This window comes from Hylaeus anthracinus, unplaced genomic scaffold (genome assembly GCF_026225885.1).
Source record: "Hylaeus anthracinus isolate JK02 unplaced genomic scaffold, UHH_iyHylAnth1.0_haploid 12002, whole genome shotgun sequence".
NCBI lineage: Eukaryota > Metazoa > Arthropoda > Insecta > Hymenoptera > Colletidae > Hylaeus > Hylaeus anthracinus.
In genome coordinates this window covers 11,756,984-11,782,361 of record NW_026534349.1, presented here as the reverse complement: position 1 = coordinate 11,782,361, position 25,378 = coordinate 11,756,984, and the positions used below count along the sequence as shown (strand labels likewise).

Sequence of the window (25,378 nt, the reverse complement as noted above, 5' to 3'; positions counted from 1 at the left end):
TATCTACATGACATTATTGATTAATCTATTTTCACCAGGCAATATTTATAATTATATTCCAACGTATCATATTCTATGTAGGTCACCTATTAATAGAATTTTTTACAAACATAAAATCAAATAACAAAAGGACTTTGCAAATTTTATTAAAAGATATTATTATACATAGTATATACTTATGAATATATATATTATATATTCATATATATCAATATACTATGCATACATACATAATATATATAATATATATAATATATTAATATACATATACAAATTTTCAAATTTAAATTTGTTCAATCTGCTTTTTACTAATTTCGTTCGATTTGATAATGGACAATTGACCCGTTCACGTCTAACACTATTTGCGAAAAGGGTCTGCGATCCGAATAATAGTCCCGCTCGAGCCTCCGGCTTTAGATATTGTATACGCATGCATAATCGAGAACGAGAATCGGACGTCGACACGGAATTGTGGGGTGGGGTGGGGGGGATTGTCGTGACGATAAAACTACACGGCGCTCTCTCTCTGCTAACCAGTACACATTGAGACGTCGAGAGAGTAACTTGCTGCGACATGTAAAATTGGTTCGCACGGAAGCAATAACGAAGAAAAATTGTTAATAATCTATTAACAAACATCCCCACCAATCACGAAGAACGTCGAGACACCCTCTGTAGGGTATTTCAGTCAACGCAACGCGTGTGCGTTCTCGTCAACGTTTTCTCGTTTCTTCCATTTCAAAGTTATCGACTCTTCGCTACGAAATCCGACTTCTGTAATCACGAAGTAACATTTGAAATTTCATCGTCGTCGTGTAAAGTGCTCGTTTTTCGCAGCTGTATGGAGATACGAATCGAATAACAGTGGAAGAAAATGGATTGAAGGACTATCGACTACAGAACTCTCGCGTGCAACTTTTGCTCGTACGTACTGCGTGAAGTGGCTTCGATTTCTATGGTGTGAAAGCAGCGTTATTCGAAAGCATCTATTCGTGGCATCTGTAAACGGTCGCGGGATCAATTGAACGAAAGGGGTAACAGTAAAAGCTCTACACGTGTGAAAGTGATCCGATCTGTATCCGTGTTTGATATTATCGTCGAATAGGATATTAGAGGACACGCCTAGACGACGCGTCGAGCTCGTAAGCGTCGATTGAGGTTAGCTCGCGTCCAAAAGATAATCGCAATTTAAGTGCGTACGTTGGTGCGTAGCGGAGTGACGATTTTATTTGTACACATTGTACGTACTTGCGTGCGTATTCCGGTGTCAGCCCGAAGGGAAGAATAATGTCAAGCAGTGTTTGCCACGCGCCCCTTCCAGCACGAATGGAAGCGTTCACCACGCGGCTCTGTCTTCGTGCTGCTGACCAATATGAGCGGCTTCTGCAAGCTCGCTTCAACAAGGTATGTCTATCGAAAACTACCTAACACTCTAGGTCAGAGTTAAGCAAATTAAAACCTCTCTTAAACTAGCAGGACCAAATCGGCAGAATCATATCGGACTTTCTGGAATATTTAGTACTTATTTTCTACTAATTTGCACCACCAACGATAATTTTGTACCTCGTGCCGTTTTCGAAAAAATCGTGGCGCTGCTAGCTTATATTAAGCTTAATATTAAGCTAGCAGGACTAAATGTCAAAATCAATAAAAATGAACAAATTAAAGTGGATACATTTAGCGCTGAATTTGTACTAATTTGTACCATCAAAAGCAATTTTGTACCTGTTACCGTTTACGAAAAAATCGTGGCGCTGCCAGCTTAATATTAATATTACGATTTTCTTGAAAACGGTAACAGGTACCAAATTTCTTTTAGTGGTACGAATTAGTACAAATGCAGTACTAAATGTATCCGTTTTGATTATTTCATTTATATTAATTTTTAACATTGTCAGCCATTAGCTTAACGTTAAACTAGCAGCGCCACGATTTTCTTGTAAACGATAACAGTTACAAAATTTCTTTTGGTGGTACGAATTAGTAAAAATTGAGTACTAAATGTATCCGTTTTGATTATTTCATTTATATTAATTTTTAACATTGTCAGCCATTAGCTTAACGTTAAACTAGCAGCGCTATGAGTTTTTGGAAAACGGCACGAGGTACAAAATTATCGTTGGTGGTACAAATTAGTAGAAAATAAGTACTAAATATTCCAGAAAGTCCGATATGATTCTGGTGATTTGGTCCTCCCAGCTTAAGAGAGGTCAAATTTAAACGAATACAAATTACAGAGCCATTCGTAAACTAGCTTCCGTTTCATTCGCAAGTTAGAATACATCTACGAATTTTGTTAAATTGACATCCATGGAGACGAAGTCGTCAACGAAAGCTAGTTTACGAATGCGTGATGTGAGAACGAGCCTTAAAGATTCGACGAATCGAGTCTTCGAGATTTTAACCCTTTACGGTACAGATTTTCTGATTTCGACACGTAACGATACTAAGAACTGTAATAAACCTGAAATTTATAATCAGTATTTGGAAAGAAAATGTATCCAACTCCGAGGGCCGCAGAGATAGGCAATATTCTATTCGAATAATAGATGGCGAGAAGAATTGATTCCATAGGAATTTACGTGTGACGTTTATTTGATTGAAAAGTAAAATTTTTATTGGCACACGGTGGAATATTTCGTTTTACAATTTCAATTCTGCTGAACTGATAGCGTATTTGTATTTAAATAGGAATTTTACCTATTTCTGCACTAAATCGAGTTGGACTGTTTTGTCAGAGCAACCGAGGTTTTTTTTTTTTTTTCAAAGATTAACGTGCCTATAGCTAATACAGTTTTCCCACGAGACGCCATATTTAAAAATATGTATATATTCGGGTTGTAAAACCGTTCATGTTTTTACCCTATCTTAAAACGAAGTTAATTGAGTGTTTTATATGGATGAACCGTTACGTCACTGTATAGTGAATGAGCTGCAGTTATACGAATAAAACGAGTATTCTGTCGTATCAAGACGATAAATGTATTAGTTTTTTTTTTTAAATTAATCAATCTATTTAATTTGAAATTAAATTATTCTAAATACGTGTTTGCATTCGCGTAGAGAAATTATACATCGGTTAACGTAAACATTAAGCCGTGCAAACAGTTGTCACATACATATAAATCGTGTCTTTTGACGCAGTTACGAGCAATGACCTTATTATTAATTATATGTAATATAGATGTAATCTACATGTCATTGCACTCGATTACCATTTACCATTGATGACCTGGTTGAACAAAAAAATTTATAAGGAGCCTTTTGAAATTTGAACAAGTCTGACCTTCGACAGAGGCAGATGAATGAATGTATTCAAGGCTGTACTCGATGACACATTCAAGGATCACTTGTATCTGGAGCAGGAAACGCGTTGAGCCATTCACCTCGTACAATTTATTTTTCGCGATAGGTGCGTGGAAAGAGGATACCATATATTGCTATATTGAATGTCCAAACAACTCGTGTCATTGAAGTTTTATTTATTCGTTTCATGAATATAGTCTTAATATAATCTCATTTAGTAAGAAAAATGTATTATCGGGTTTATACTGTAGTTCTAAAGTTCAATGTAAAGGGTAGCAACAATAATTGACGTTAAATTAAAAATAATGGAGAATGTACAGTAAACAGTTTAAAATTGTTTAACAATACACAATAACAATGTCTTAATCCCTTTTAAAATAATGTTATGGTCATAATAAATCACAGCTATCAAAATTATATTGGAAGAATTTAAAAATCTCTAACAATAAATATTATATCGAGTATAATATCCATCTTAACCAGCTCTAGTATAAATTAATCCGTGGATCCATTCACACTACTGCAGTGTTGGCAAAAATATTGATACTTGAGATAATGATCAATCAGCTCGGATTATTTAGCAAGTCGAATTCACCTCATAAACGTTTTAAAGCCATTTTTTCTTTTGTATTGACTAAAAACTGAGAACGACCTTCATACAGTTCATAAATATTGTTTACGAGAATCGGAACGTCTGAATATTGACAAAACTTGCATATTTTATCATCTCATTGACGATTCAGTTTCTGCTTAATTACTTTTCTCAGTAATTCATTTTTTCTATTCATCGAAAATCTGATCTGATAAACCATTCTTTAAATGATCTGTGTCTTTTAATTTTTCATATTTTATACAGGGTGTCCCAGCCTTAGTGATACAGCGCCTTAACTCCAAAACTATCGGCCGAATGCAAAATTTCAAACATGAAAATTTCATGGTAAAGTGGGGCTCATGTTTCAGCGAGAAGAAATTTCCATATTTGAAATTTCGCATTCGACCGATAGTTTTGGAGTTAGAGCGCTGTATCACTAAGGCTGGGACACCCTGTATATCTATGAATTTGTGCACGTACTTCTATATTTTTGTATACCCACGTTGCGTCCCATAAACACCAACGCCGACGGCAAGTGTATCTCTCCACTGAAAACTGTGTCACAGCGCGCCTGTAGCTATTTCTCGGGCTTGTATCAGGATGCAGTGACGCGATAATATCGATCTTAGAAAGATGTCCATTAATCCACGGTAATTAAAAACAAATTACGTCGTTAACGCTTTTAAAGTACGCGTTTACGAAATAGAATATCATTTTCATCTATCATCGCGTATTTTTACACCGTGAAATTGATTACGCTCGGCCAGGAAGTAATTTATATCCATTGAAGCGATCAGTGCTCAGAAAAAAAAATTCAATTGTTCGTTGCGTGGTTCGACTTCAAATGGGCTCGGCTAGTATCGGCGAGTTCGTTCCGAACATTTTGATATTAATAATCGTAACGTTTGTATTCCACGTGGAGCACTCACGAATCTCGACGCTGGTAGTATTATTAAACCGATCTATAAATAATTTTAAACAAAAAACAACGTAATAACTTTTGACACTCGATTTAGACATGAAGCATCGACCTGGCCATACATACTCTGCGATTCGAAATAAAAAAAAAGGAAAGAAAGTGTTGCGCCAGGGCACGATGAAGGAAAAAGTAGAAGTAATTTCTACTAATAATAAATTATTGATTTTATTTATGAACCCCTTATAGTCTCTTGGTGGAAAAGGGGAATTTACTTTTATAACGATAGCATTAACTCTTTGCGGCACAGGAATTCAGGTCATAAAATAGACCCATGTTGCACAGGAATTTTATTGCGTTTGAAATCAAACAAAATTGTTATATTTTTATTAATAAAGGTATCACGTAACGTAACAGAATAAATATAATAACAAAATAATATAAAATTACATAACTAGAAATAACATAATAATAATAACATAAAATAACAAAATAATAATTATTTAATCGAATTTGTTGTTAGAGGGCGGGACTCAAATAATCCCACCGTGCCACATAGGTTCACGAAGGGTACTTATTAAAGTACATATTTTGCCTTAAGTACAGGGGCACTTCACTTGTTTATATAGAACTAATTTTTATACCGGTATTAGCATGTTGAAAGTTGCCAACATTTGCGTGCATACATTTGTAACATTGGATGAATATATTACCAACTGCTTTACGTAAAGAAGACGAAATATAAACCTATACAGATGCAGCTATTGCAAAATTTCCAGGTGGGATTAAAAATGACACTTTTAATCCCACTGTGCCCCAAAGAGTTAAATAAATTATTTCTCGCTGCTAAAGAAATTTTCTTCTATCAATAGACTAAAAAAATAGACGAAGATCATTAATAATTTATTGTATGTTACATCATGGTTAATATTTGACGAAGGTCATAGGCGCGTCATATACTTCTGCTTTCACTGTCAAAGAATTTTTTTCTTTCGTAACAGTATTTACCTGCAGTTGTAACTCAACAGTTGTAAGAGTAGTCCAGGTAGACTAAATGTTATGGTACTTCAATGATAGATTTACTGAATCGTGTAATTTTTTTTCTTTTTATTTTGTATGCCTGGGTTTAAAAAAGTAGAGGTGTAGGTAAAAACAAAATGCATTTCCGCAAGTTGAGAAACAGAATTTATCTACATACCTACGTATAATTCTCTGAACAGTGTTCCGGGTCAAACAACTGACGTAGTACTTACAAAATAATTTTGCTGATTCATTTAACTTTATTAAACGAACTAATGGCTCGAAATGGGGCAAGTTGAGTACGAGACTTTGAGTAACGCGTAGAATATTTAGAAGAATGTGGCGATCCGTAGCCTATGCGGTTATTGCAATTACTACATTCTCCTTGATTGACGTCGTCAGTTACGTAGTAAGAGTATGCACCTTGATTTTCTCGCGACGTTCGTGTTATTCGATTGGACGCGAGAAAGATTACTAGTTTCGAGCAAAAACGAACAAAATATTTATAACTTCCTAGCCTTGACTTTCTATTGGATCTCGAAAGAAATTCCGGTTGCTTTTGTAACGTCTTCTATTGGACAAAAGTAGGCAAAATTGTTCCCTTTTTTTTTTTTAAATACCTCTGTCAATTTACAATTTTAGGAAGGAAATAACCATTAGGTAAATTTATTTAAAATTTTTGTCTAGATTGAAGGTGTAAAATCTGTTATTTATTCGGTAAAAATTGCAACTTGAGTTATAAAATAAAATTATATTTCATATATTTGTTGAATGAATGAGTGCTTATCCGAATAACTGTTGGATCGAATAAATGTAGTAAATAAATCATTATCTATATGTATCGATCGCGATTACCGAACGATTACTGGGAAATTTTCATGTTTCTTCATCTCCAATCAGAATGAGATTCTGTTGATAAGTTTCATAAAAAAATTGAACTCGTAATAAGTACGATTTATTAACATATATATATCAAGAAATTCAGAGATAAAAATGTCTGGTTGATTATATGTGCTTCTACGAAGCTGAAAACTTTTGCATAAACAATACGAGTGGTTCATAAACAACATGTTAGACAGTAATTTCATGCTGAATCAGGACCAATTTATTACCAATGGGAGAACAGAATATCATGAAATATAAAATGTTAAATAATCGATCAAAAGTTTATTTGAAAATATTTTTAATCAACATAATTCGAGAGTACAAATTAATTTCGCTAAATAATTAATGAATAAAAACTTACAATATTGTGTTTATGGTTATTTAAATAAAAACCAACAATCAACAAGTATGTATGAAAAAATTGCTAGCGCCTCGATTATCGTATAATTAACTTCCTCGCGAGCACTGGCATGTACATACGTATACTAATACGTGTACATATCGTTCTTATGATGTTTTAATTATCGTATAAAGGAAAGTAACTACTACGTTTGTGATGAAATATTCGCAATAAAATTTCTAAATAATGCAATATAGACAGAAAGTTTGCGGATGTCAAAAGTCGATATCAGTTCGAATATTTATATATTTTATTCAAAATAATTTGTTCTTGAAGAGAACTTGTTTGTTGTCTGATTTGTTCATAGATTTGCAATAAAATAACAAAACAACGTGATCGATGTTATTATAAATAAAATGTAAAATATGAAAATAATGGATCAATTATTAATACAGTACTATATAGTACAATACAGTTTCGTATCTTCTAATACAATTAAAAATTATACGATGACGTTGACACGTATTAAATAACAGGCATTATAAATATTTTAAAGGATTTTTATTTTAACATACAGGCACAACTGCTATTATTTATGAGAAAAATATTCCTAAAGAAAAAATATATTTGACAACAATTTCATATCTCATCGACATGTGCAACTTTTGTTTAACATATTTCTTCAAAGGATCACGTTTTTCAAACAATTTTTCTTCTTTTCTCTAGGAATTTTGTTCTGTAGTGGAATTTTTGCCGAAATAGAAAAGGGGCACTGTGTTCAGTTTATTTCTTCAAAAATTCAAATTTTTCGGCGTGCATTAATTGCCGAATTTCCCTTGTGATATTAGAAAATCTGGAGAGTTAATTAAAAATCCCGAAAGATTAATTATTTAATTATATTAATGCATGTGTCTCGTCGCTTCAAATTTATTCTGTTGTTACGTACCTGGCCGGTTCGACCTCTCATTGCAATTATTTGATACCATATTTACGTGCACGGGTATGGGCACGTTAGTGTCAACCGGTCTACCGACGGAAAGTAAGTCTGCAACCGTAAACGAATCCGTGAATTCAGTCCTTTGCGTATGAAAGTCGTCGTCGTGAAAAAGAATTACCTTGCGACAGATTTATTAGTTCACTCGCGAAGTCTCTGACGCATTTGCGTTGACCCTCTCGGTCTTGAGATTTAATTCCAAATCCAGTAATTAGGTTTACTAAACGTACGCGTCGGACGCCTTTAGGCGTTCAACGCGCGGACTCTATCGTTAATAGAAGAAACCACATTAGAAGGCCAAATATTAATTGTAAGTTCTTCATGAACTTTTCACCTTCATCTTCATGTATTTTCTTAATTTTCTTTTAACTTTGAGAATATTCTGAGTATGTTTTAAAGTATTGTATATTTGGTAATTTTTTCAATACGTTTCAAACAAACATTTTTAAGATATCAGCTGTTCCCTATAGCATAGAGCAATTCTTGCAGTACGTGCAAAAAAACAATTTTTTATAATGTTTTCATATATTCTTATCATTCATATTCATAACATTTTTAGAAACGGAGAAAGAGAGAGATATTGAGTAAGATAGAGCAATTCTTGCAGTACGTGCAAACAAACTATTTTGATAATCGTTTTGTATACATATTCTTATCATTCATATTTATAAGATTTTTATGTAATTTTAAAGGATTAGTGAGGTTCTTTGAATCAAAAATTAGACCAAACATAACCTCAGATATATGCACGTAACTGTACTAACACGAAATTTATATTTCTCTATAACGCATGTATAAAAAGACAATTAGTGTAGATATCCGATTGTAACGTTTCATGTACTATGGATTGGGTGGGCTTTTACCCTGTTGTTCGTAGTAAATACGTGCATCGCGCGTTCGTAGTTCGAGCATTAACGAATGTTTACGCGCATATTTATAAAGCACATGTTGTGCAAATTTGCATAACGTTTGTTGAAATACGTATGTATGTATGTAACTATGCAAAAGTTTTATAAAATTTGAATAAAACTAGACGCAGTTAACAGGTAAATAGAAAGTTTTAATCACCAAAATGATTTACATACTAAATAATAAATGAAACTATTTTAGAAGCTATTATTTAATAGAAACGAATATGTTTCTCAAATATTAGGTTGTCGCGAAAGTTTCTTTCGCGAGTTGCACTCAATTATTTTATATGGTCGTGTTTATATAAATAGACAATCTAATTTCATAGATATTCATGTTGTAACAGTAATGGAGCAAACTGAATCGTGCACAATTCAGTAATGTAACATAAAACAAAATATTGTGCGTGTATTACTTATTAATAAAGCGAAAGAAACTTTTGGGACAACTTAATAGAATTAAATATTTGACGATAAATCAATGTAAATTGAACTGTTCGTGGTAAATAAATTGCTATATGTTAGTTTTATTCGTCATCTGTTATTCCAATAAAATTTTGCTCATCTTTGGGTCCAATGATCTCCGGGACAACAGTAGACTATTAAAAAACTGACCTCGCATAAAGACATACCGGTTACTCGAACAGGCAGTAAAATAGAATAGCACGAGTTGGAAGTATCCTTTCGTAAATCTCGAATGGTTCTTTTCAGTAGTCGAAATGAAATACATAGTATGACGTGGATTCTGTACCCAAACACGTAGCAAAAACTGACATCGGTTCTTGGCGAAGAATAAGTTCGCCATCGATGCAAAACAAAGTGGAAAAATACGTTTGTTTTCCCAAGCATTCCAGATAACTGCACTCACGTTTGTCCCACGAAACTATTTATGGTAAACAGTCGTTAATTAGATACATAGAGACGCGTGTATCGTCGAATATTTTTAGAACGACCTTCGTTTTACCGTTTGCTGATTCCACTGTTTACAAACACAAATGGTAGCAAGGATTCCACTTGTGCATTTATCGAGTCGAGAGCTGAAGAGTTGTTCCATGGTATATTTTCATAAATAATGAACCCTCGTGTGTGAACTGGTTAATGCTTTGTAATGTTTGTAATTTTTATACAAATTTGTATTTTAAAGATAATTGTCATTGAACCACACAAAAGGTTAATCAATACAATGCAAAAGAGTACAATAATTGTCAACACTTAGATGATGACAAATATTGTCTTTTTATTAGAAACATTTATACATGAAATTATGAATGGACTTTTAATAAATAAATAGTGACATCGTTGAAACAATAACGAATCATTGTTCACTTTGAAACAAAATTATCAGAAATTCGAAATCTTAGTTTAATGAATTTGTATCTCAAAGATTGTGATTAGAGACTAGGTAGTAATAAAAATACGTAAGTGTTGTAGTTAAAAAAAATATTAATTATACCTGAAATGAACTCTATAATTAACGTTTTATTTTGGAGATAGCACTTGCAGTATATGTAACATAAAGATATGCGAGTATTCAAATTACAAATTCATTTATTCAGTCTTAAAATTAGTTTATAACAAATGAACGTTAAAATCATACTTAAAATTGTTACGTTCTCTAATGAGGTTGAAAACGTGACATGAAAGTCACGCGACGGTAGAAGTGTTTACATCAGATCACAATGAGACGATCTTTATCCTCAATAAAACTTCCACTCGACAAACAGATAACTGAAAAGTATTTCATTCATATTAATTTTAACTTATCAAATCTATTAGTATTATATGACTTGCTTTTTTTATCTACAGGTCTGTATCTGCATTAACGAGAGTTCTGTTTACGTGATACGCTGCAAACATTGTCAAACATTTGTTATTTATTTTATCTGCTGATACTTGAAGGATCATTTCTTTGTTTATAAACAAGTCCACAAGCACTTGACTATATACAGATATCTACTCAATTTTATCAGTTACTTTCTATTCGGTCAGGTTTATTGTATAAGTGGAGCATAAATAAAATTAGATTTTATTTATTTATAAAACAAATAATTTTATTTACGAAATAATGCAAATGTTGAAAAATAAAGTATCTCATTTACAAGATTTGTAGGACAAGTTTAGTATTGGACATTTTCTTGTGATATATCTTAATTGTAATTTTAATATCACTTTATAATAGAGGTCCATATAATTATTTTATATGATGATTAAATGATAAAATGTTTTATTTTATTGAGGAGCCTGAAGAGAGAATTATTACTGGTTATTACTGGTTTATTATTGTATATAAATGTATACATGTATTTTATAATATATAGATATAGGTACGTATATATGATAATAATTATTCAATAACAATTTTCTTTTGAGTCTCTTCAATCGTATTAAAAATGTATTATATTTACAGTAATGATAATTCAATAATAATTCTCTCTTACTTCAAACTCCTCAATCGGTATAAAACGTATCTTTAATTTGCAGTAAATTTAAATTTATACTTGCTTACATCTGAAAATGATCGAGAGTATTCGATTGAAATGTTCCTGTTTAACAGAATATTTGTTTCGTCTAATCGTTTTAGGTACTAAGTGGGGCTTCCTTGTATTGGATTGGTTGCCTCGACACTTGTAGGGATTTTCAGAGCCATTTCAGTCCAATTATCGACTTTTTATTGTTTATACATATATGTTATACTCACACAACACTAGAAAACCAATTGTTTTGATTAAAAAAAAAAAGTGTATAATTATGATTATGTAAAAACTATATAAATAGACCTTTTTATATAATTACAGACGTTAAGCTTCCTAAGTCATTCAAGGGTGATTTCATACTTGCAGTAATTAATTTAGGAAAATGTTATCTCTTTTATTTTTTAAGCAAAATTTGTATGTAACCAGTCGAATGCTACAGTTTGTTAACCAGTCACTCGTTTATCAGTATTATTGGCGAAAGAAAGATAATCACGTGTTGCTATCGCGTCCATCGACGGTGACATAAATTAAAGACAAGCTTCATAAATTGTTTTTTTCCTGTGGGGGGTCACGTTTGCAGGGGATCGTTTGTCGACATTTTAGAGCCCCCGTTTGCTTAAAGCGACAACAAGTTAGTGAGTATTGCATATGTATGCACGTATTCATCATACCATTGACGTCGTTCTGGCATTTAATTTCCGTGTGTCTTTATTTAAGGAAAAGAGTCTGTCCGACACCTCTTCTCACCGGTAACGCGTTTATCATCCACTTTAGTAATTTTCTACTTAATCTATTATCGAATTGTTAAAACTGTTACAACCTGACGTTAAAAATTTGCAATATGCATGATTCCATCGGAAAATAAAGCTTGGAACAAAAAATGAATTTACTCTACATTTTGGACTTATTCTGGCATCGAGAGTACTGACTTTCGGCCCATCTTGTATATAATAAACAAAGTTCTACATTTCGGTTGATACTGCAAATTTTCTAGAGCATGCGGTATATATAATAAATATTTCATATATGTAGCAATCATAATGTATAGAGTGATGTCAGTACACGAGAACAAATAAAAATCGTATGTAGAAGGTAATCCGTTAAATCGTTTTTTAGAGAAACCATGTAATCATTCCGTCGTGTTCTCTTAGCTGATGTAAACAGTTGTGATTAGATAGAAGATAATAACATTGACGGAAAACTACCGTCATCAATGTTTACAAACACCACCACAAACAGGAGCTGGAAATAATAACCTGATAGACACGTATAATAACTTGTAAATTTTCAGAATTTTCTCAAAATCACAATACTTTTTACCTCCGTATAGGTTGCATTATAAATTTCACATCACCCTACATCGACAAAGAAGAGAAAAACAGCACATGTACTACATGATACATTTGCAAAATAATATTTAATGGTCTGTACTTAAACCGAGCCTAGTTCTGATCTGTATATTTGGTTAGCACTTTTTAGAGATTATAATATGTATGAATAAAATGATAGGTTACCTTCAAGATTACATTTTATCGTACAAGATTCACCAAGTTAATTTCAAACATGAAGCAATGAATTTTCTTTAATTTTTTAGTTAAATTAAATATGGAACACAGTTAATAAACACGATCAAAAATACAGTATTACGACCACGTTATTCAGAGCACGGCGAGCACACAAACAAATGGCATCACTAGTTTGACTGTCTTGATGCTCAGCCCTGGTCTGTTCATTTTCTAAAGATTACAAAATATATGAATTAAATTATATGTGACGTTGAAGATCATATTCCATCATACGATAAGATTGGATAAATGAATTTCAAACACAAAGTATTGAATTAGTTAAATTAAATAGAAAACGAACAGTTAATAGACGCAAGCAAAGGGAGCAGCACTTCTTTCACTTTGTAACGACGTTAAGTTAACATGGATTACAAACATCTGGCCGCTTAAATATACATTCTTATTGCACACAGACAGGTAGAAGCATTATCGTTAGTCATAGATTCGGCTATATTTGTTCTTTGAAGTGGCGTTCGTTTTTAGTCGCAGTCATCGCATAAAGCAATTAATTCCATCAAGGAAATGACGCACAGTGTATCGTTCCACACTTACCGTTTATTTTCTTCTTTTTTTTTCAGTATGTTACATCATTCTTTAACGACACAATAATGTTTTGGTCGCTTTTTTCCCGCCTTTAGCGTTGCACCGTGATTTCATTAATACTTTGAAGAAATATTACTGAAAATCACCGAGCCAGCGGCACTTGTGTGTACATTTAAGAAACATTTGTTATTCAGACGAGTCCTTTTCTGTTAGTGTTTTATGACATCAAAACAATGACTTTGTGTCGCGTCGGTATAATAGAAATTGTATACCATTGGTCTAGAGACCCATAATTGAATTAATAATAATTATTCAAATAGTGTCATATGTGGAGGTATTTTCGCCAAGTACGTCAAATCGTTTTTTAAAGAAACCATGTAAACATTCCGTCGTGTTCTCTTAGCTGATGTTGGTCTAGAGACCCATAATTGAATTAATAATAATTCAAATAGTGTCATATGTGGAGATATTTTCGCCAAGTACACATCAACCCCTCTTCCATCATGGTTAATGCTCACGATAAAAATACCGATACAAAAAGAATTTCAATTTTTAATGTAGAATTCGCTCGCCCATCTCTCTCTCTCTCTCTCTCTCTCTCTCTCTCTCTCTCTCTCTCTCTCTGGAGCCTTTCGTTTCGCACGACCCTGGAACGTGCTGAAATGCGTAGTACGAAATCAAATTTCATTTTAGCTATGCAAGACGTCCGTGTATTTTCCGTCGCTCTTAGCATACAAATTCATTGTGAAACCTTGTTCGATCGACTTTATTCAATTCACCTAAAGATTTGTCGATACATTGAACAGGAATCGCTTATCTTGTTGGTTCGCGGACGGTGAAAAATTGTCGTAAATGATCTCGATCGTTTCATTTGAAGTTATCATTCCTACTATAAAAATAATAATATAATTGATAGACTCGTGATTTTATGCGAAGCAAATGTTATATTATAATAGTAATTCGTACATTATATTCTATGCAATGTGTTTAGCATATGCTTACTACGTTTATAGAATGTATTCTGTATTACGAATATATATTTATTTACTCACTTATTTATGGACTATACACACTATATTTGAATGCAATATATGTATACTATTTATATACTATTACATTAGTATGGCAAACATATGCAAAACATATTGTGTAGAATACGTTTAATACATTATTATAATAATATCAATTTTAATTTTGCATAAAAGCATTCATTATGGATACGTTTGGAACATGTGTTTGCTATATTCAAATGTCATAAACGCAGGAAATCCACAGTTTAATAATTATCAATATATTTCTGAAATTATAAAATTATGATAATATATGTATATACACATATGTATATTGAATATATAAAACTATTAAATCTAAACTTAATCTTATCCGATCTATTTTCAATCACATTTAATTAAAGATTTTTAGAATGGTTCAAATAATTTATACTTGAGAAAAATATGATTGACTTAAAGATTAAGAAAAATGATTAAAGAATAGCACTGAAAGAGGGATTAGAAATCGGCTAACATTACTAGAGATCAGAGATGGACAAAATTTCATTCGAATAATAGATAACGAATAAAACTAATACATATTAATTTATTCATCACTTTCATTTTATCCAACAATTTTTATTTATTCATCGTGGAATATTTAATTCTGTAATTAAAATTCTAATTTTCATTTAACGCGGAATAAACAGTTTGTATTTTATTCGTTATTCGAAATTGTTATTTAGGTAAGAATTTTAGCCATGACTGGAGGTGTGTCTCCACGTTGCCGATGGAGATATCCTTTGGCTGGATAACGATTCGCGTCGCTCTCGCAGAGGAGACAAGACACGATTGCATTTTTATCAAATCGGTTTCGCTGGCGCATTGACGCACGCAACTCGAGGTCATTGTCGTTGGACGATGGGATTTTTAGTACGGTTGAAAATTCTGTCATTCAGTTTATTGAGAACATAACGCATTCTTTTTCCCTGTTTCTCTTTTTCCCCAAGGTGAAAATATTGCAAAACCACAACAGCTTTTTACGCACGTGTCTGGACTTTTCTTTCTCGTTATTCTACGTTTTTGTGACGAACGTTTTTCTTGACCCGCAGCTGGGATCGCTGAAATAATTTCCTTCTCGACGGGGGTCATTTCAACATGCAATACGTTCAATAAACATGCAATACGTTCTTCATTTATACAAGAAGCAAATTGTACATTAGGGGTAGAAATTAATTATGTACATTTTTAATAGCCAGCGCTGGAGCGGGGATATTTATAGAATAAGAATAATATTCCACGTGGGTGAAATCGCACAGCTAGTGTATAATATCGTATATATGTATGATCATAACGAAACATTTATTTGAAAACAACAAACCTACTAACCTAGAGGGTTGATAATTTAACATGTAATAACAAAATGATGATTAAATATTTCTACTTAAAATAAAGTTATAAGTGATTGGATATAAAGGCACAGATTTAATGTCTACAATTAATAATCAGTGGTAATGAAACATTAATTTTAGAGTAATGGAGTTTATTATGTTGCCCAAACACGCGATGAAAATGGAAATGGAAATCGAGTACATTTTTCCTCTGTGAAATTTCTTATCAAACTGGATACAACGAGTCTGCGTTATCTCAGGACTCTCCCGTTGTTAAACGTTAAAACTGGAATGGTGCTCGATTGAAACTTATCTGGAACAATGCAATCTGAATACACCGGTGACGTCAATGCTCCGTAAAACACGGCTCTACTTACACAATGAGCACAAGTTACAAGCTTCTTTTTCCCTGTGTTCTGTCTTCAAGTAAACAAAGGCTAAGGTGTGTGACTTATCTTTGCAGCAAAGTCTGTTTTCCAAATCGTGTTTTCATTTTTGTTGATTCTGTCGAAGCGGGAACGAGAAAATTCGTTGTATAAACGAAACTATAGGAAACTTAAAGAGAAAATTGTCACGTTTGGCACTAGACATAGCTTGTGACGGTCCGAAAGGCTGCTATTCGACACGCTCGGTGCACAATTTCCACGGACGATAGCTTATTTAACAAATTTGGGCGCCTGGAAGACACGCCTGGATGTATAATAGAGTTTTAGTTTTAATTGAGAGAGCGAAGCGAACAGATCAGCGACAATCAGTGTCAAACTGCGTCGACGACTAACACCGTTATTCTAGTTTAATAATAATAATTTAACTAATAATACCATCCATGGGCATTATCAAATAAAATCCTACGTAATTAAGTGGTAAGTTTATTTTCGAAAGGCACAGAATTCGTTTCTACACCTAATATATCGTAATTATTCCTGTTTAAATTGTTTTACAATAACGTTTGGAGTGCGAAGACTTAACGAAACAAAATTTCGAACACCCTGCGAATTTTCCGCTCATCTTTCGATCCTTCTTTGATAACCGTTCCTCGAGAGCTGTTCTGCCGGTTATGCGTCAACATTTTCATCGAAGACGACTCGTTACACATTCCTCGCATATTTTACCCTGATCGTGCTATGATTACCTATGTTCGAGCGATCGGGATCTCGCGCAGAATGCAAATGTTCACGTGTGGACGCAAACACTTCGATAGACTCGTCAAGAATCACAGATTTCGTTAACAATTGTCTTCTCTCTCCAGTTTATTAATTGCAAATTATTCTTAAACGTAGAATCCTTTGAAAACTCGCAAACGTGTTAAAAGAAATAGTAACAAAATCAATAATACTATAAATAGTATAATATAAATAGAAAATAAAAGATTATACATATTTGTGTAGTAGAATACGTTGGATGATAAAGCTAACATAAAAAATATGAAAGCACAAAAATAAATTACATTAAATTTTGTTTAGAATGGTTCTCTGTTTTAACAATTTAAATATAATTTAAATGGTTTCATACTTCTTCATTCAAATTTTCTATACCTTTTAGAGTTCAACATTCTAGAATAGAATTGATTTGGTTTTTTCTGTTAGATTTGTACAGAGTAGATTCTGTACAGAGCAGAAATAGTTACATAATTTGTAATTTAAATTTTAGCAACGTTGTTTACTAAAGTAATACATGCACGAGTATAAGTATGAAGCTTATGAACAAATATTGACATGGCCGCAGGAATTAATTATTTTTCCTGATATGCAGTCGAGCACATCGGTGAGGTGTCCTTGATGTATTTTTTCTTTCTCGAGTGCATTTCTAGGATATTCAGTAATTATATGATTTAATGATGAGCTTGAGTTGCGGGTTTCGCAGAAACTTGTAACAATTTTATTAACAATTATTTGACAGTCGTAATCCAAGCACTTTACCTTCCATTTAACACCTAATCGGTTTGAGTCCTTCGGCAAAATGAATTTCTGAAGCTTCAATTTTGTTCAAATAAAAACTAAATGACTTGTCATGATACAAATAAAATTGAACTTTAAAACACCATTTTGCAAGGCACCATCATTTAAAGCCGACAAATAAAAAACTGATCTGCTAGTGAATTTTATTTAATAAGCAAAACTTATAGTTATATTGATTTTTCTGTTGTTTTATCGCTTTCTTTCATTCGCTTGCCAAGGCAATTTTTCGAGGGCTTATATTTTTGAAACAATTACGAAATCAGAATGATGATGACTTAAACCCTACCTAGTTTTATATAGACTATAACATATTACAATGGTTTATTAACAATTTACCAACCGGTAGCCTATTAATCGAATCCCATTGTTATACGAATTACGAAACATTACACAAATATTAATCTGAAAACGATTCTAACAGATAAAGTAAATATTCTACAATGCTAAATAATATTATAAAAATAAAGATTATTACTACATTTAATTACATGTTCGACGTCTACCAGTCTATAAAGTGTTAGTATGAAGCAAATAATTTGATATACATATGTTTCAATACCATCCAAATTCCCGAAGTATGATTTAATCGATATGGCGTAGAACGACACCTACTTTCGCTATAGGGTATTTACGCACCTGCTTAGTACTACGACGACCTTGTTCACCTGTAATACGAACGATACGAATCACAAGGTTATGATAAATACACAACCGAAAGCACCAGTCGAGAAATTGCGAGTACTCGATTTTGCGATGTCCTCACGTTCGAACCTTGTCAAGTAGATTAAAATGAATGACGTATCGCGAAATCGAAAACCACGCTGTCGAACCACCTGCTTTCGATATATCGACGTCGAGGCACGCTCCCCGCGATAATAACGTGCCAATAAGAATAATAATAATCAACCTTCGTCGCCAAGGAAGTCCAATAAACCATTCATAGATGTCGAGCGATTAGGGAAGACTGGGATCTCAATCAGGCCGCTTTTGATAAAGTAACATACTGTGACTTTATTTTATGCACTACCTGTTTGATAATGGGTCTCAATTTTAGCTAAATCGCCTGGTTTCAAAAGAGCAATTGATTCGGTTTTATAAATATACTAGCAATATACTGTTCCATTTGTTGTTGTTTTGCATTTCGACGAGTGGAGGCAAGATCCAGCAAAATCCAGCAAAACCATCGAAACAAACGCATATCAATAAATTGGGCTTCTTAATTTGCAAATATTTTCGTTTGCAAAAATAATTTCGTATTCGAACGCTTCGAATAATATTTGAATATTTAAGCGTTTAAATATTGTTGAATGACTAACCTATTGATTTTATTGGATATTCGGTGATAACAAATAATATTTTCCAATACAAAATTGTACGTGGAAAGCCATGTATGTAAGCTGGTTCGTAGACCCCTGGCTCCCGAAGTTACAATTTTGCGAAGATTGCGAAGCCTTACATAATTTTAAGAATATTAATCAAAAATTATTACCTAAAATTATTTTTACGTAATTAATGATCGAAATAAAATGTATATAACATTGGCATAATGAACTTATTACAATAACCAATAGAAAAAAATTCTTAAATATTCTGTATTTTTCCGCCAGCTGAAGATATGTAACGAAACCGTTTAAACGAAAAAGGTACAAATTTTCTTGTTTATTATATAATTCAATCGTGGATGTAACCGTGCAGTACACTCACCTCGAACAATTCTGGTCATACTATCGTGAATGCGCGGTAAGCTCTAAGCGTGTTCCGACTTGTGATTGATTAAGTGCGCATCGTCAATCTATTTCCACCAATCGGAAGTCAGAACGTGCCATCTTCTGTTTATTTGTGGTTGGATAGACAGAGTCAGGGATCGAAACAGTTATGGAACTTCTTCGGTAGGTTCTGTTCAAACAGCTAAAATGAAATTTGTTTATAACAAAAGTGTTTTCACGTTACAAGTTTCGTTAAGAATAAATAAATGAAAGTTCTTGAAAGTAGCAGTAGTTCAATTCCATAAAAAACGTGAGAAATAAAGCTGAGAAAAAAATAATACAATTTATAAAACTATTAGGTGTAGACATTAATTTCGTGGATCCATATTCAATCATTTATCATTCTAATTCAAATATATGTATATATGTACACTTTTATATCATTTTCGTACATTAAAGTACCAAACCTTCTGAGTCCTCAACCTGATGGACATTACATTCAACGTGATATTTTGCTTATTGTTATTCCTCTACAATTATTATAATTACTTGTTATACTTGTAATCTGTTAGAAGAAGAATAACAAACAAAATTGTATGGCTATCGAATTTCTTATATATAGATAAATTGTAATGGCCATCAGGTTGAGACCTAGGTTATCAAGATCTAAAACTGTTCCTACTTAAACTAGTTTTACAAAAAAAAAACAAAAAAAAAAATAAATTAAATGATTGAATATAAAGGCAAGGAATTAATTTTTACACCTAATATTTACTTCGTGGAACAATTTCTAATAAATATTCTGGAATAACTGTTCCTAGGAAATTTTCATAGAAAAATCCAAGACAGAACATGTTTATTCTACCAACAAATTAATTGATTTAATTACTGCTTGATATCAGTGGTTAAAAATTTCTACTATTAAAAGCGAGAGAATTTTATACGTTGTCCGAGACCGTTCTGTAATAACGTTGTTGGTTCTTTTTGTTCCTTCAATATCGTGAACGAATCATGTGCCTGATCTTATTCACAGTTGTCTGAACAGCTATGCGTCAACCGTTCAATTGATCAAATCGTTCTCTTAATGCACAGAAGAAGACGTAACGCATTATAATTGGATCAAGTGGCAACTCCGACGCGCTAATTAGCAGAAGCCAGCACGCGACTAAATATGTAACTCGCTAAACTCAATTAAACCTTTTGCTGCTAAGGGAATGTAGTTCTGTACACGGAAAATCCCTGTCATGAAAATTCGCATAAATTCACATAAATTTTAATAATTTGCTCAAGTTTTTATTTTCGACAATCAAATATAAATCATTGTAATGTATAATTTCTTTTAGATTTATACATATTTTTGTATACCAAAAGTTGGAACGTCTATCGTTAAAAATAATAATGCTTGTTCGAATTATTTGCGTACTCGGTGAATGTATTAGGTGTAGAAATTAATTCTTTGCCTCTATATTCAATCATTTATTATTTATTTATTGTTCATTTTGTTACGTTAAAGTACCAACTTTCTAAGTTTTCAATTGACAACCTAAGTCTCAACCTAATGGTCATTACTAGACTGCGGATTTTTATACATTTATAGAAAATCTGAACGTGCAAGAAACTATAGAATTTACATAGTAGCCAATAATATAAAAAATATAAAACGTAAAGTTGGTATTATAATCCTTGGAGAGTAAAATAAATTCCTACTTAGGTTCAGTTTTTGTAGGTACGTTTACAAAGATTTTGTTTTGCATAAAGATCCGCAGTCTAGTCATTACAATTTATTCTACATGTATGTGTAGAAGTTCAATAACCATACAATTTTGCTATTTATTATCATTATTATTCTAACAGATAACGAATATAACAAGTAACTCTAATGTTTGTAGAAGAATAACAATAAAGAAAATATTACGCTACATGTTATGTCCATCAGGTTGAGACTTAGATTATGTGTAAAATTGTAAATGTATAGGATAGATACATTGTAATAGAGATCGGGTTGATCACTTAGAAGATTGGCACTTTAATGTATTAAAATTACAAGTAAGTATATCTGGTTAGACTAGGGTTATAAAGAATAGAATGTACATGCATAGAATTACTTTCTACATCTAACATTTATAAGTTGTAATCAAATTCGATTGTACTTTAAAAAAATGTAACGTGCAAATTAAAGATATCGCGGAATTTGTTATTCCAAAACATTTATTACAATTCAATAACAACAATGGTTGTCGCACAGAGAACACTCTATATTGTGACTTGTTCGTAATTATTACATTATGTTGCAATAATGTCGACTTGTATGATATGCGTAAAAGTGACGTTACGTTTTCATGTGAACAGGTATCAATCGACACGAAATCGCACTTGATGTCGACTGGATTAAATTCTTAGTAGATTTCTTTGGTTCCAGCCATCGAAGAAAGAGCAAACGCATGTGAACCATAACTCCAACCAGAAAGATCATCGAAGGCAGAAGGATGCTTCGTCGAGCAGTACTTACAGCGCTTTTCGTCAATGGCGAAGGAGCACCTCTATGGGCTCGAATCGGTCCAACAGCGTTGGATCCAGCTCGACCAGGGCTCTCGCCAAGATTCCCAATGATCCAGCGACGATTCAGAAGATGGAACAATTCCCTATGGTTCTCTCCGATGCCACCACGCCTGAAGAGGACCTCTCGTTGAAGTTTCTGGCACTGGTATTGATCTTTTCGCTGCGCAAGTTATTAGTTGTAGACATTAATTACGTGCCTTCGTATTCAATCTTTTATATATGTAGTTCAAGTAAAAATATAGTATTCTCTAAATTACACCAACCTTCCGAGTTCTCAACCTGATTTTCCATTGTAACGAAGCTACTATACATATTGGGTTGTCCAGAAAGTTCGTGGCAATTTTTAAGAAACATTCAAAGACTCGAATTTCGATATATATTTATTGAATTATATATGTACCATTTTGTTCCACAATTTTTCCACCTTTTAAGGGACGTCCATATGTTATTTGTTTTCAACCATTCCGATATATTAATATTCCAGACAACCCAATATTAGTCTCAACTGTTACGTTTCTTCAACCTAAATGTCCAAGACTAAATGTAAATTTATTTCGTGAGATTAACATACATTTATTTGTTTTTGTTTTATAGAACGCTTTAGATCTAACGGCACCAGCCAGTGACGTTCTGTTGAAGAATAGATTGAAGTCCTGGTTCCAGTTATCCGGCCACCCGGATGGCTTCGCGCCAGCCGGACCCGGCACAGTTTGGAAAAGAAAAACAGGAGGATCAGAGAATACAGAGAGGATCGTTTACGAGGCGCTCAGCAAAGACAAAGAATTGCGAGATTGCATACCGAGGTAAACGCAAGCTCGATTTACCTAATCACCGCGAAAAACCTAATTCCAGTGAAACCTCCGTTATCTAAATGGTTTTCGTTATTCAATCGTTCCACTCCAGCGGTTCTCAAACCTTTGAAAAATGAAGCATTAAATTTCGCATACGAAGTGTAAATTGAGTTTTTATCATTTTTTGTAAAAACATTCCATACCATTCGTCTTATTAGAAAATAAAATTCTAAAGCCCTGGGAATACCTTTATCGTGTATACCAAAGAATTGTATACCTAAACCAAGAAACGAAACTTATATTATTCTAAATTACAATCCCTGACTACTTGCACTTTTTGTTTATTTATTTATTTATTTATTTATTTATTGCTTTAAACCCCACAAGGTTTATATAGCATATGCATTACAAATTGTATAGTACATACACGGTTATTTTACAATATGACTTAGAGTATAACTTGAATTTACTTCATTTCATCGATTTATTTACAACTACCTTAAATCAAATGCTCTGTATAGTAAGTACAGTGTTATATATATATATGTGTGTGTTACATAATTTCTAAATTCTTATCGAACAACTTGTACTTTTTATTTAACTTCCTGATTCAGACAATCCTATTACAATTTTAACTTTATTTTTGTTTCTATTTCCGTAGATACTACCGAGAAGTAGAGTACAAAGGCGACACGTTCATCGAGCTGCAGGATCTGCTTTTCGGGTTCAACGATCCTCACGTAATGGACATCAAGATGGGGACGAGGACGTTCCTCGAGTCCGAGGTGTCGAAGACGACCGCGAGACCGGATCTCTATCAGAAGATGATCGCCGTCGATCCCAACGCCCCAACGAAGCAAGAACACGAGCAACGCGCCGTGACCAAATTACGGTACATGCAGTTCCGTGAGCAACAGAGCTCGACTCGTAGCCACGGATTTCGAATCGAGGCTATGAAATTACCCGGAGCGCCGCCGATCACCGATCTGAAGAAAGTGAAGTCCCACCAGGAAGTCCTCGATACCATGAAGCTATTCCTAGGAACTCGCGAGGCAACGCGCGAGAAGCTGCTCGTACGACTGAAGAATCTTCGCTCGAAAATCGAAGCGTCCGAGTACTTCAAGACTCACGAAGTACGCATTATCATTTTACTAATCGATTAACGTTCAAAACAGAGCTACTAACAGGACCATATTAGTGTATAGACACGCCGAGGGAGAAGGGGTTAGGGACCTATAATGTTGTTAAGACGAGCCTGACTACTGCTCGAGATTTTCTGTAATCTAATATTCATGATAAATAGAAAACTTAGTTTTGAATCAAGAAGATTTTTCATCTGAATGCACAAAAAGCTTAATGAAAAAGAGTAAATTAATTGTACAATGGAACACAGTAATAATCTAATTTGAACAATAGCTGAAGCTGTGACTAATCCAACGAATTTCGACATTCCGCAAAAGATATTAAAGAAAGGAGAATAACGGCCTCATATGCATAACATACGTGACTTTCTTTATTATTAATCCTTGTTTGAAATAAATAATATGTGCAATAATTTATTTTACAGATAATTGGTAGTAGTGTCTTCATGATCTATGATGACGACAAAGTTGGCGCGTGGTTGATCGACTTCACTAAGACGCAAGAATTACCGAATGGACAAAGAGTGACACATAGAAAGCCGTGGGAACAAGGCAACCATGAAGAAGGATTTCTATTTGGTCTTGATATTCTGATTTCGACAATAGAAGAAGCTGCCATTTCGAAGGCAGCGTAGCCTTTGTCGATTATAAATAATCCTTCCCTGGCCTCATCGTAATAACTTCTAAAGTCATACATCTTTATTTATATTTTTAAATTAGTGAAGGAATATTCGATTTTCGCTTAAAAAAGTACCTTTATTCATTTTACAAACAGTTGTTTTTTTAAACACGATTTTTAGTGTACCTAAGACTTTGTAATACTGACAATTTCATCGACGCTGTATCATCGAGTCAATGCTTTTCAAATATCTATGCCTTTTTCATTTTCCTCGTGAATTCAAAGTAAGAGACTGTAATTGATATACAAATTATTTAAAATACTTTGAAATAACTTGATACGATTTGACGAACACACTGACATATAAGGTATTCAAAGCAGAAGACTGCTTATTACTGCATTTTTTTCTATAAACTTTTTTAATTGAGAGAATCCCATAAACGATACTCCGCAACATATTTAGTATGTGTAAAAAGTTTATTATTAATGTACAAATATAGTTAATTGAATGTAACCGTTTAAGAATTATTTATGAAGAACAATTAGATTATAAGATGTACGCGTTTTTTTTAAACGAAATACTCGCTCAGAAATAATTGATTTAAAAGTTAAACATTCGTATCTTTATATTAAATTATTTTCTTCTGTAACTGCCATAAATTAAATCCTGAAGAAAAGTA

At 33.0% G+C, this 25,378-nt stretch overlaps 1 protein-coding gene across 2 annotated transcripts; it reads left to right on the top strand.

Annotated features, from left to right (window-relative positions):
* The first annotated feature begins 332 nt into the window (after positions 1-332).
* LOC128891866 (inositol-trisphosphate 3-kinase homolog) lies at positions 333-25,378 on the top strand. Of its 2 annotated transcripts, none has more exons than XM_054151775.1 (5): positions 333-1,404; positions 21,991-22,291; positions 22,741-22,949; positions 23,599-24,070; positions 24,505-25,378. In XM_054151775.1, the coding sequence occupies exons 1-5, from the start codon at positions 1,373-1,375 to the stop codon at positions 24,712-24,714; spliced, it is 1,224 nt and encodes a 407-aa protein (XP_054007750.1). In that variant the 5' UTR covers positions 333-1,372; the 3' UTR covers positions 24,715-25,378. The 2 variants fall into 2 exon arrangements, with proteins under 2 accessions (XP_054007750.1, XP_054007749.1); XM_054151774.1 differs by having other exon boundaries at positions 338-1,404; positions 22,007-22,291.